The 13,619-nt window shown below is 38.4% G+C and overlaps 1 protein-coding gene and 1 long non-coding RNA gene across 5 annotated transcripts; one reads left to right on the top strand and one right to left on the bottom strand.

The window, feature by feature from the left end:
- Positions 1-476: 476 nt before the first annotated feature.
- LOC309861211 lies at positions 477-2,941 on the bottom strand. Its single transcript, XR_014309816.1, has 2 exons — positions 2,748-2,941; positions 477-613 (listed from the first exon to the last, which is right to left on the bottom strand). It is a non-coding gene; the product is annotated as an uncharacterized lncRNA (long non-coding RNA).
- Positions 2,889-13,617, top strand: RFESD (Rieske Fe-S domain containing). 4 transcript variants are annotated; one of them, XM_082723952.1, is made up of 5 exons: positions 2,973-3,008; positions 5,081-5,187; positions 10,507-10,682; positions 10,802-10,836; positions 13,331-13,617. In XM_082723952.1, the coding sequence occupies exons 3-5, from the start codon at positions 10,508-10,510 to the stop codon at positions 13,592-13,594; spliced, it is 474 nt and encodes a 157-aa protein (XP_082580078.1). In that variant the 5' UTR covers positions 2,973-3,008; positions 5,081-5,187; position 10,507; the 3' UTR covers positions 13,595-13,617. The 4 variants fall into 4 exon arrangements, with proteins under 4 accessions (XP_082580075.1, XP_082580078.1, XP_082580076.1 ...); XM_082723950.1 differs by lacking the exon at positions 2,973-3,008 and adding an exon at positions 3,074-4,468; XM_082723949.1 differs by lacking the exon at positions 5,081-5,187 and having other exon boundaries at positions 2,889-3,008.
- The last annotated feature ends 2 nt before the right edge of the window (positions 13,618-13,619 follow it).

Here is a 13,619-nt window from a genome sequence, read left to right as displayed (position 1 = left end):
TCTGCCTAGCATGTACCAAAGTCCTAGAGTCCCAGAAGGAAAGCAGGTCATGGTCAGCATAAACCATATTGTTTGTACAAACAGTTTAGGCCTAGTGAGGCATCCTTCTTATTTAGAGAAAATCTTATATCAATGTAGGGAACTATTTTCCAGCCAGATTCCCAGAGGCCAGCCAGGGGCCAACCTTACAGGCAGAGCTTTACCAGTCTTAGCTCAGTTATATCAACTCTTTTCTGCACAGGAGAAGTGACAAAAGCGGAGATGTGGAGATGTGAGTATGGCATCCAGGTTTCTCCCTTAAACATGTAGATGAACAGCATGCAGTTGTCACTTATGGAGATGGAGGGAACAAAGGAAGTGTAAGTTTACAGGAGAACATTAATATTTCCATCTTAAACACATAAAACTGAAGATAGCAATGAGCTGTTAGGTTAAATTGTGCTTTGGTGCAACCATAAACAACCTTAGAACTTCAGTGGGTTAACGCAGCAACTGTTTATTTCTCACTTGTTACATTTCTTTCATGGCTTGGTGGAAGGTAGTGACTGGTGGGTGGTTGTTCTACACGGTCACTCAGGGACCCAGGCTGGTAGAGGTTCATCGTCTAGAATGTCTGTGGTTGTGAAAAAGAGAGAGAGGGAGAGATGGAGATGTGGAATTGGAGCTCTTTTATGCTTCCACCTAGGAGTGTCACACTGCATATTCACCCACTGACCACTGGCCAAAAGTGGTCACGGAGCCTCAACCAACTGTAAATGGGGTGGGAAATGTGGGGCAGTAGATGGGATATTTGGTGAACACCACTGTTTCTGCAACAATATCCAGGCAGGAATCACACAGAGGTACCCACAACAAATGGATATTATGGAGACTTGCAGTTAGGAGTCATAAGCAGATAGGTTGTATATAAAGCCACCCTCACTTTCTCATTATCTGAATTCCAAGAACCTACTAAGAGCAATGTTGTCACCCTTTTTTGGTTTGAGAGAATAGGAAATCCAGTGCCACTGATACTCTTCAGACCTCCCTGTAGTGAACCTATCAGCACACTTATGTCTTCATTAGCTCACAAAACAGATTATAGTTTAGGATCAAAGGCAGCTTTTGAACTCCTCTAAGAGAAAGGGCTGGTCCTCAAAATACCTGCCTAGGCACAGCCTGAGGTTCAGAGCACAGGAGAGGGGCCCACAAAGGTGAAAGGGGGCATTTAAAGCTATTTTTAGACAAAGATACTGATAAGCAAGTTCACAGAGGAAAAGTTGCTTTCCGTGGTAGGTAACAAAACTCACACCAGGGCTACCACTAGGTGTCAATAGTAGGAAAGGAAAAGATGAAAGAAAAAAATCAAGGAAGGTTCTAGAGCAAGATGTAGCTCTGTTCCAAGGAGAGGAAAGGTAGAAGGTGTCCCCACACTCCCCCTAAAGTTTTCTAGGCATTTCATATTACATGATTAACCCCATTAATACTTTAGGTAGAGATAAAAGAAACCTTCCATTTCTCTCCCTTTTATGTATATATGGGTACATAACAAATGTCTTCAGTTTATTAGAAATCAGATTTAAGGTCAGTGAACCTAAAATGTGTCTTATTTTAATGTCCAGATTATGCCAAGGCAAGAAAGAAGGATTTTTCATTAGATACAGCAAACCTTATTAGTCCTTCCATGACACAAGCTAAAGACTGCTAACACCTTCCATGTGCCCTAAAATAGTTTGGATGGCTAACTGATAATGTAAATCATAATAATCCAAATATATTTTATTATCACTTTGGTAAAGCAGTTCGTCCAAACTAGATGGTTAGTGTTTGCTTGGGTCAGTGAAATAAATGGTCAAGAGGGAAATTATTATTATTTAATTACGTTAAATATAGATTGTGTTTTTCAACCTTGAGTTCACACTGGAGTCACTTGGGAAGTTAGAAAAAATATATTGACTCCTCCTGCCCCCACCCCTACTCCACCCCCCAGGTTTCATTGGTCTGGGCATCATGACTGTCTAAAACTCCCAGGTAACTCTAAGGCATAGCCCGAGTTAAGAAGTACAGCATTAGAAGACAGTCAAGGACTCTTTAAAAACATGCCAGACTCAAGTAGTTTCCAGCTTTGAACACAAGTAGGAAGTGGATTTTTGTCTGGGTTTTTTGTTTCTGTTTTTGTTTTTAACTCGGAAAGTACAGGAAAAAAGTTGCAATGTTCAAAAAAAATAAAGTGAAAACCAACCACCGTCTCCAATGCAACCACTGTGAAGTTTAAAAAAATTTTTTTTCTTTTAAAACCTATGTACAAACATACCTATTTGGATCCTTAGAAATAATTTTTATTTACACTAAAGAATTGTGTATTATATACTTTCCTTTTTTAACACTCAATACATTCATGAAAGCTAGTCTGTATCTGGCTACGAAGTAATTCACATGTCCACACGATTTTATTTCACCTTCCTTCCCTGTTGCTGATCTTCAGCTATTCTCATTTTTTCCTTGAAGTAAGCGTCCTTATACATGGATCATATGCACTGCGAGGAACTTTTGGAAATATTATTAGGTACATTTCTGAGAGTGAGATTGGTGGGCGTATTTAAAATGTGTACGTGGCGGGGACCTGGGTAGCGCCGGGAAGAGCCTGAGACTCGACCTCTAGACCCAGGCTGAGGGTAGAGATTGCTTAAATAAGCAAATTAACAAATAAAATGTGGATAAATGTAGTGACAGTAACAAACATTCCAAAACCAATAGATGCCACCTACGTTTGGTCAGCACACATTCATGACTTATCAGTGCGGAGATCGCAGCGGAGCACGGTTCAGGGGGTGGGAAGGGTAGGGGTCATCCGCCTGCAGTGCCACAAACGCAGTCTCCGGAACCCGGCGCGCTCGGGTCACGTGGGCGACTTCGCCCCGCCCCGCGGAGGCTCCGCGAAGTGCTCGGAACCCTGGCAGGCGCAGTAGGGTCACGCGGGCTCGGCGGCTGGCTGGTCTCGCGGAGGCGGAGCGAGGAACTCGAGGAAGGTAAGTTCTGTTCTCGCGCGGGGTGGGGCGGGGCTCGCGAGCGCCGCTGCTTCCGCCTGGGCGGCCGGCCGGAGCTCCGGTTTCCGGCGGCGGCGGCCGGGAGCGGTCGCGGGACTTGTCGTTGGGTCTTGCTCCCGGCCTTTCTCAGGAGGGGCGCGCGTTCCTTAACCGTTAACCTCCAGGCCTCTTCCGCCCAGAGGCCTGCCGAGCTTGTTCACCTTGGAGTCTGGGCCCACGCGGGACTCGCCTCCTGGATGAGGCAGGAGGGGCGTTTTTTGTGTTTTGTGGTTTTATTTTTTTTTAAATTTTTTAAATTTATTATTATTTTTTTTTAATGAGCTTTCCTGGCATTTGTGCGCACTAAACCTGCCCAGGGGTGTTTGCAGCTCCGGCGGTCGTAGAGACTCGTCTCCCGAAGTTTGTAGGTGGAACCGCCCACCGCATCAGGACAGCCACACGTCGACGGTCCCCGTGGTTCCTGGGCGCCTCTCCCTGTAACGACGGTTGACCGTCTTTACTAAAGTGTAATACAGCTTGAAGTTATGCGTTGATAAATTGTCAGAGCTGGAAGGACCTTAAGAGATGACAGCTGACCTGATTGGAGCGTTTCCCGCGGGCGGTCCTGCTCTAACACACTTGATTTATAGTGAAGCGTGTGTTTCCCCCACCGCAGCCCTATGTGGCAGACCTTTTTTACGAGCAGCGGCAGCGCCGTGAAGTTAAGCAACTTGCCCCAATTCACACACACAGCACGGATTCAAACCCATATGAACTCACCTGTGATCACAGATCTCTAATAGCAAGGACATGGTAGCGGACCCCAGAGCAGCTACAGGACTTTATTAGATGATTAGGGAACTATTCCGTTTTAAAACATCTGGTGACGCAACTACTTGCACATTAGCAGTCCTAATTAAAAAAAAAAAAAATTCAGAACGATGTTTGGTGATACACATATACATATATACGTTCACAGGTATTTTTATTTTGCTAAAAGGTTTTGTACTTTTAAGGCAGTTAATTTGCAGGCCAGGTGTTTTTATAAACCTGTGGCTGCTACTTGGATGAGATGTTAAGATTTTACCAATATTCCCCAAATTTCGACTCAGAAGATAGAGGTTTGAATCTTGACTGCTACTTGGTGGTTTTAGGAAACCTTTCGTTAAAAAGGATCCTTTACCCTTAGTTTACTCATCTGGAAAATAAATACACCATTTACCCCTTGGAGGTTTTGTGAGGATTAATGAACTCAGGTATGCAAGCAGTCCAAAGAGCTTGGCATTCACTGAAGGATAGTTTTATCTACTATTATTCTGCCATCCAAAGAGATATCTAAGGCATTTCTCTTCTTTGAACTAAAAGCAAGGGTGTCACCCCAGAGTTATGCTTTCTGATAATGTGTAGACCAAGTCCCCAGACTTAGTAAAAGTGCCTTTGTCAGAGCTCAAGAGGACTAACAAGTAAGTTCCTGTAATTTCATGTCTCTCCTGTTTCCAATGGTTTATGGAAACTTTTTTTTTAATTCAGCCTGTGCTGGAAATGTATCTGATAGAGATTGATGATCCATTTAGCTAAACTGTAATTTTCTATGATGTTAGCACCTTTAGAAACCTATTTGAGGCATAGGCCTAAAAACATTAAGAGGAAAATTGAGCAAAATGGCAAAATTTTTCAGAATTAACTTTTCTTCATCTAGCCCCCAAACTGTATAGATCAGTTAATGTTTCACCTTTTTATTTAGTTAAGATTTGGTATCTTAAAGTTGATTCAAAATAAAGGAAATGTGTGGGTGCATATGACTAGTGCATCAAAGTAATAGTAATTAAAATACATACATATAATATATACAATACAATAAATTGACTTTTGTTGCTGTCTGGACAGTGATATTCACAATATTTAATTAAGTATAATGTGGGTGTTAATTATAAATATTACCAGATATCATAAGTAAATATGACCATTATTTGAGAGATATGATAATACTTTCCTAGGCAAAATGCGAGACTGTAATCATAGTTCTCTGAAACCTTTATCATTGAGTGCAGCGTTCTCTGCTCATTTCTTATCAGCCCCTGCAAAGTTCACTGCAGTTTTCCTTGCTTGGGGTGCAAAACCTGCTGAAGCTCTGTTTAAAGAGACCAAAACTTGAAGGATTGTATTTTGTTCTCATTTATTTGTAAGTGGGGGAGAACTTAACTTTTGATGCTATTCCACATCTCATGTATTTTGTTACTTGCTTGATACTAGTATTTCTTTTCTAATTTTTTAGCCTAGAAAAAGAAAATACTCATTAATTTCCTCTTCTAGTGCCAGCTTTTTAAATAAGCTGAATAAATTCTCAAATAGTCCCCTCATGATCTAAGTCCACAAGCACATTTTCTTGGTTTTTGGGTCATTTGCTACACAAATATAGGATACAACTTAAATGTTAAAAGAGTAGTTTTAAATATAAGACTAAATGTGATATTTTGAGACATGGAAGAAATTTTGTGTTTACTATCACCTTGCTTTTTCTTTATAAATTTACTTTATCTGTACATATCCATTATAGATTGTTTTGTTTTGCCTGTTTTTGCACTTGGTAAAATAGAAGCATATTCTGAATTCTTGAAAAAATTTTTCCTTTAAAGTTATATTTTTGAAATTAATCCAACTTGATGTCCCCATTTTTTACTACTATGTTGCATTCCACTGAATGAACATAAAAATTCCACATTCTACAGTTGATGCATTTTGAGTTTTTTTCCTGTGTTTTGTGTGTCTTCTGCATGTCTCCTGGTGTACCTGTGCATGTTTCTCTGGAATATACTTAATGAGGGGTTAATGGATCATGGATATGTTAGAAGAGTCTAGGTAATGCCACATTGTGGTATTGCTAATTGATGTCATCACTACCAATTTCTCCATATCCTTACCAATACTTGGTATAATTTTTACCAGTCAACTGGAGAGAAAATAGTATCCCATTTGTGACTTTGCCTTGCATTTCTTGTATTTTTTCCTACTGATGAGGTTGAGCATATTTACGTGTGATCACTGGCCATTCAGACTTCTTCATCTATGAAATGTTTGTATCTTTTGCCCATTTTTTTTTGCACTTCCTTAACTGGTTTATAGAATTTCTTCATCTATTCTGAATCATAATCCTTTGTTGGTTATATGTGTTGAAAATTTTATATTTTTTTTCCAGCCTATTTCAGTTCATCTGTTCCCATTTTTTCTTATCTTTACTTCTCCTCTGTCCTGTCACAAAATGTTATAAAAGCTGCACACCCAATACTGTGGGGTAAATACTGCCACCTGAGCATTTTGTATACTTTGGGTACCTGCCAGTATGAAGCAAAACGAGATAACTGTTTAGAATTATAGTAATGCAGCCTTCTGTCAGCCATAGCTAATCCAGAAAATCATGGCATGGTCCTCATTGACTTTTCATAAAAATACTGTATTTTTGTTTTTCATTGTAAACTAATTTTTAACTTTTTTGTTTGACTATAGTTGACACATGATGTTTTATAAGTTTTGGATGTAAAACACAGTGATTCAACTTCTCCATACTTTATGCTATGCTCACCACAAGTGTAGCTACCATCTGTCACCCTACAACCTATTACAATGTTACTGACTGTATTCCCTTTGCTGTGTCTTTTATTCTCTTGACTTATTCATTCTGTAACTGGAAGCCCATTTCTCCCACTCCCCTTTACAGATTTGCCATCCCCACCCCCACCCCCACTCCCACCACCACTTCCCTTTGGCAGCCATCAATTCTCTGTATTTACAGGTCTGATTCTGCCTTTTGTTACTTTGTTTATTCATTTGACTGAAATCACATATTGTTTGTCTTTCTCAGTTTGACTTATATGAAAGTTTTTTTTAATAGCATGTTCTCTTTTCCATAATTTAAAAAGTAACTAGGTTAGTTAGAGCAAGAGTTAACAGTGCAAACTCCAGAGTACAAAAAGTACATCTCTGTAATTTCCTAAACTTGGTTTGTGTAATGCTTTCCTTTATACCTTGAATTCAGAGTTCCTTCCTGCCTCTCGCCATCAACACATACACACACACACACACACGTACAAACATGCCACTTGCTACACTTCAGTTTTGGAGCCCAGGCTTATATTGTAAGATCTAATACCTGTCTTTGTTATGGTTTAGAATTACCCTTCTCAAAATAGTAGCCTATAAATTCCTTCTTTCAAAAGCTCACTCCTTACACATTCACATAGAGATTTTTCCTTATAAATAGTAATTTGTTTTAAAAATATATTTTTTAAATGATCCATGCTCTTTTCCTCCCAACATTTCTAGACTTCCATCAGTCATAGAAGATAAAATATTTAGAGAAGCCATCAGAAGGCCTGGAGACTCTTGGTCTTGCCACATAGCAAATTTTCCCTCTTGCTGTGGGGTAGGGATTGAGTCTATGGTTTATAACCATTCTAAGCTAGGTTCATCAAGGTCCAAGTGCCCCTTTTAAAGAAATTACATATATATGTTTTTATGTGAAATGTTAAACTAAGACTTGAATGAAATTAAAATAGTAGTTCCCTGTTATTAACAAAAGGTATATCGTCATTCTGTACAACTTCCTATGAATTTGACAATATTACCGTATTTGAAGAGAACACGGATTTGGAAGGATCATCTTTGAAAATTAGAATATTTCAAGTTGACATGTGATTGATCATTTTGTTAAGTATCTTAAATTATAGACAATTGTATTTTGTTTAATATCATGGACATTCCATGGCAAACTTCCTAATGTTTAACACCATCTGGGTCTCTACAACTATCATGGGCCATCACTTGGATTCATTTCCTTTTCCTTTTCTATATGTAATTCCTTATCTTGTGTAAGGCAGAGTTGGATACCTCTCAAGTTATTTGGAACTTTCTCTAGTTTCCCAATCTGATGAAATCCATAAATTAATACACTTGTTAAAATGGACCACTGCAATAGCTTTCTGATTTCTATGTTTCCTTCTTAGTTTGCTACAATCTATTCACACAGTGAGGGCATTATTTTAAAAATAGATCATGTCACCCTTCCCTGCTTTACACCCTTCAGTGCCTTCCCATTGCTCTTAGACTAAAATCCATACACAGTGGTTCCTGTCTGTCTCACCAGACTCACTTGTTATGCTCCAGTCTCCTATCTGTTCCTCAAATTAACCAAGTCTCCTCCTTCCACGCCCCTCTTTCCTCAGGCTATCATATTTGTTATTCCTTCAGCCTGGAATGCTCTTCCTTCAGCTCTTAAAATGTCTAGTTCATTTTCATTTTTAGATACCAGCTCAACTATCCATCCAGAGTCACCTTCCCAGGCTTTTCTTTGCAAAATGGCCTCCCTTTTCTCTTTCATATTGCCCAGTTCATTTTCTTCATGGTTCTTAAGGTAGTGTATAATTACCTCATTTGTGTATTTGTTTACTGGTGTTTGTTGTTGATCTCACCAGCTAGAATATAGTATCTAAAGGACAGAGACCTGATCTGATTTACTTCCCTGAAGTGCTAGTCACATAATATGTGTTCAGAAAATACTTATTCAGGGGCACCTGGGTGGCTCAGTGGGTTAAGCCGCTGCCTTCGGCTCAGGTCATGATCTCAGGGTCCTGGGATCGAGTCCCGCATCAGGCTCCCTGCTCAGCAGGGAGCTTGCTTCCCTCTCTCTCTCTGCCTGCCTCTCTGTCTACTGTGATCTCTCTCTGTCAAATAAATAAATAAAATCTTTAAAAAAAAAAAAAAGAAAATACTTATTCAATGCATGATAATCTCCAACAAGGAAAGAGAACTTGGCAAAAGGAGAATCTGAAGATCTATTTTTGAAATTTTTCTTTTGAAATTCTGTAATTCTGTGCTAAAGATTATTGTCAGTAGTTACTTCTTGAGAATTTTGTTTGCTTTTTAGACATATATTCCTCCCTAAATAGATTACAGAAAAACTTGTCCATCAGTGACCAAAGAAAAAACGTAGGTTGTGATTAGATGTTACCGTGAACTTTTAATTTCTTTCATATAATTTCTTTCATATAATTGAAGTAATGCTGCTCCAAGATAATGGTCAAGGTACACATAAGATCTCATGCTCAAATGCTGCAGGCAGCCTCTTTCCTGTCCACCCATATCAGAGAGTGAACTTTGCCTTATGCCTGTTGTGAAGCTGGGTATTATCCAGATGGTTGAAGATTCCCACTCTCAAGCAGAGGGCAGAAACCATGCAGGGATATCTGAAAATTTAATTACTTTAAAAGTAAAGTCAGTTGAGTAATCTCAGTTTGTGTCTTGTGATTTTTATTTCACTACATGCAAAGGTTGAAAATGTGCTCTTGCCTAGGGAAGAAGGTTCTTGCCAACCCTAAAATAATATACAATGTTCTTTGAGCTTTCTGGAAGTTATAGACCACCACAGTCTCTACCCTGAGATAGGGAGGAAAAGCAGGAATGTTTCCAGAAAATTTGGGATTAACTCTAATGGAAAGAGGGTGGGGATAAGAAGAAAGAGTTGGAATTAGGAGTGGAGTAGGAAAAAATATAGCAGTTCTTGCCAAAACAGGATGTATAGTTTTATTCAGAAACTGTCATAGCATAAAACAAAAACCCCCAAATGAAAGGCCCTCAGGAAAATCCTCTACAAGGCCTAATAGTCCTGACACTGATGTATCTTGATGTTTCCTTCTCACAGGAATTAACAGACCATGATTATGTTCTTAAAGTATTACATAAGGTCTCTTTGAAAGGGTTGCTTTCAAAAAAGTAGCCTGAATATCTATGCTGATAAAAAATATAGAGTACCTGAAAATTCTCCACGAAGGCTTCTTTGTTTAGAAATATGGGTTTATATACTTACATAAATTAATTGAAGAGAAAGCCATCTCTTTGAATTCCCAAATAAGGCAGAATAAAGTGATGTTAATTCCTGTCTGAGTTAAGAAAATGAAATGCGCCCATACATACCTATCCTCTTATACTAGAATAGTTATCTGGTTGATTTCTAAGACAGATCCAGGCAAAATCAAATGAGTCACCTCAACTAGGACAAGACTATTCAGACTATCAAAGAATCCTACCTTCAGGAGAAGGCTGAAAATAACACTGATAACTGGGTGTTGTTTAGCATTGAAATTATAGGAAATAAAAGAGCAGTGAAATGTCAGTCTCTGGGTCTTGGGACTTCTGAAATATCCATTTACACAATGAAATGAATCTGAGTCCAGCCTCAACATGGGGGGGGGGGGTGGTCTTCCCTAACTTGGACAAGCTTTAAGAGTCTCTAACTCAAAATCATGAATAACTATAACCCAGTATTTATGTTTTTTTTAATATAGCTATAAAAAAGCCTTTGTCAATCTTAGAGATCTAAATATATATATATATATATATATATATATATATATATATATATTAATGTGTGTGTGTTTGTGTGTGTATCTCTGTGAGTTAAGTCACAGCCAATTTTGTGAAGACTACTTTTTTTCTTTTGTTCAACTAGCATGGATGTTGATGGCTCTGAACAAGATCCTGAAATGAAGGAATATTCTTCTGTCTGTGTTGGCAGAGAAGAGGACCTTAAAAAATCTGAAAGAATGACAGCTGTTGTGCATGATAGAGAAGTGGTCATTTTCTACCACAAAGGAGAGTATCATGCTATGGATATTCGCTGTTACCGTAAGAGTTGATTTTTCATTTGTAAACCTTGTGAATTTGTTTGCTAACCACTAAACTATCAAAATTTCAGGCTTTTTCTTTTTTTAAGTGACTAGATATGATATTTAATTTCTTTACAGACTCAGGAGGACCTTTACATTTGGGAGATATAGAGGTATGTAAAATTAAGTCTATCCTCTACAAATTCATGTTTCTTATTTATAGTCTATATTTCATTCTGTATGCAAAAAATCATTTATATTTGGGTTTGAACTGTTTTTAATGCTTTGAGTATAATTGCTAGTATTCCAGGAATTCACAGTCCTACAATATAAAGAAAACTATTTCACAGACGAATAGAGGAAGTATGCATGGCTTCCGATCTAGCAATTATACTCTGAGATATCTATCCTACAGATACCATTGCACAAATGTTCAAGTATATATATGGGATAGGTTTACTATGGAATTATTTGTTGCAATGAAAAATTGAAGGCCACCTAAATTTTTTAACAATAGGAAACAGTTTAAATAAACTGAATAGCCATAGCCATGCTATGGAAAACTATGTAACCACTGCCTCATTAATTTGTGAGGCAGATTTGTATGTGTTGGTATGGAGGGATGTCAGCAATATATATATATATATATTTTTTTAATTTTTTATTTTTTATAAACATATATTTTTATCCCCAGGGGTACAGGTCTGTGAATCACCAGGTTTACACACTTCACAGCACTCACCAAAGCATATACCCTCCCCAATGTCCATAATCCCACCCCCTTCTCCCAAACCCCGTCCCCACAGCAACCCTCAGTTTGTTTTGTGAGATTAAGAGTCACTTATGGTTTGTCTCCCTCCCAATCCCATCTTGTTTCATTTATTCTTCTCCTACCCACTTAAGCCCCCATGTTGCATCACCACTTCCTCATATCAGGGAGATCATATGATAGTTGTCTTTCTCTGCTTGACTTATTTCACTAAGCATGATACGCTCTAGTTCCATCCTTGTTAAAGAACTTAGCAAACTCAACACCCAAAGAACAAATAATCCAATCAAGAAATGGGCAGAGGACATGAACAGACATTTCTGCAAAGAAGACATCCAGATGGCCAACAGACACATGAAAAAGTGCTCCATATCACTCGGCATGCATCAGGGAAATACAAATCAAAACCACAATGAGATATCACCTCACACCAGTCAGAATGGCTAAAATAAACATGTCAGGAAATAACAGATGCTGGCGAGGATGCGGAGAAAGGGGAACCCTCCTACACTGTTGGTGGGAATGCAAGCTGGTGCAGCCACTCTGGAAAACAGCATGGAGGTTCCTCAAAATGTTGAAAATAGAACTGCCCTATGACCCAGCAATTGCACTACTGGGTATTTACCCTAAAGATACAAACGTAGTGATCCAAAGGGGCACATGCACCCGAATGTTTATAGCAGCAATGTCCACAATAGCCAAACTATGGAAAGAACCTAGATGTCCATCAACAGATGAATGGATCAAGAAGAAGTGGTATATATACACACAATGGAATACTATGCAGCCATCAAAATGAAATGAAATCTTGCCATTTGTCAGCAATATATTTTTGATTAAAAAAAAGCAAGTCATGGGATGATAGGTCTAATGAGATCCCACTTTTAAAATAAAAAATATTCACTTTGTTACTTTATACATTTCTACACAGTTTGTTTTCAGTGAGTATATATTATGTGAATAATGTAGTAAAAATATAAATATGTATATTTTAAAAAGGAAACCACACATTGAATGCTTATTTCAGGAAGGAATAGGGAACTTACTTCCTTGCATTCCCAAACTAGCTAGCTGCCTTATTTCTTGTTTTCTACTTCATAAAACTGAATGCTACATCCTTCTCCTTCCTGCCACCAGCACCGCCCCCCCCCCCGCCCCTCCACCACTGGTACAAAATACAAACTGAAACAACATGTAAGCACCTAGTGATGATAATGTGAAAGAATTTCCTTTAGTTTTGGACCATAATAAGACCTATAAGACTGTACTTAAAGTGTGGTCCACAGACCAGCAACATCGATGTCACCTGGGAGCTTCCTGGAAATACATAATCTTGTGCCCTACCTTAGGACTACTGAATTTAAGCAAGATCTGCATTTAAACAAGATCCAGGTGATTCCCATGCTCTTTAAAATTTAAGAAGCACCAATTTAAGGCCGTTAAAAAGTTGGGAATTGACTACTTTGGATTACAAATTGCTCTTCAGTTAACATATACACTCATGCCTTTAGTAACTCTTTATATTTGAAACTTACCATTCTTCCAGCAGCTAGTGAAAGTTCCTTTAGAAACACTTGATGCCCTTGCCCCATTTCTGTCAAGGAAATGACATTAACGTCTAATAGATAACATCATAGCTTAAATCACATGGTACAGTTGCCCAAGCTCATTTCCTGATAGAGTTCTAACAGGCTGCGTTTCTAATCAAATGCAGAGGAACTTGATGACTGCTAAGATTAGGTTCTACCTTGTGCCGAATAATTTGTAAATGGAAGGAAAAAAGAGAAGCTGGCCTATTCTTTAACCAGGTTTTTCTGTAACAGAATCTGTTCTGAGCCTGAGATTTATTGTGAATGTTGCAAATGTTAGACTATTAAATCATTTATTTTCTTCCCCAGGATTTTGATGGACGACCATGTATAGTTTGCCCCTGGCATAAATACAAAATTACTTTGGCAACAGGAGAAGGACTATATCAGTCTATAAACCCTAGAGATCCATCAGCAAAACCCAAGTGGTGCTCCAAAGGAGTAAAGCAAAGGATTCATACAGTGACAGTGGACAATGGGAATATTTATGTGACTCTTTCTAATGAACCTTTTAAGTGTGACTCTGATTTTTATGCCACTGGAAACTTCAAAGTTATTCGGAGTTCTTTCTGATAAAACTATATGGAAATGAAAAATG

The sequence above is a fragment of the Mustela nivalis genome (genome assembly GCF_964662115.1).
Source record: "Mustela nivalis genome assembly, chromosome: 3".
Classification (NCBI taxonomy): Eukaryota; Metazoa; Chordata; class Mammalia; order Carnivora; family Mustelidae; genus Mustela; species Mustela nivalis.
Note: the sequence above shows the minus strand (reverse complement) of the source record. Positions and strands in the feature narration are given on the sequence as shown.

Excerpts from the sequence above, each read along its gene's own strand:
- RFESD (XM_082723949.1), top strand. The coding sequence starts at position 10,508 with ATGGATGTTGATGGCTCTGAACAAGATCCTGAAATGAAGGAATATTCT. Across the intron at positions 10,683-10,801 it reads TATGGATATTCGCTGTTACC|ACTCAGGAGGACCTTTACAT; the intron begins GTAAGAGTTGAT and ends ATTTCTTTACAG. Across the intron at positions 10,837-13,330 it reads TACATTTGGGAGATATAGAG|GATTTTGATGGACGACCATG; the intron begins GTATGTAAAATT and ends TTTCTTCCCCAG.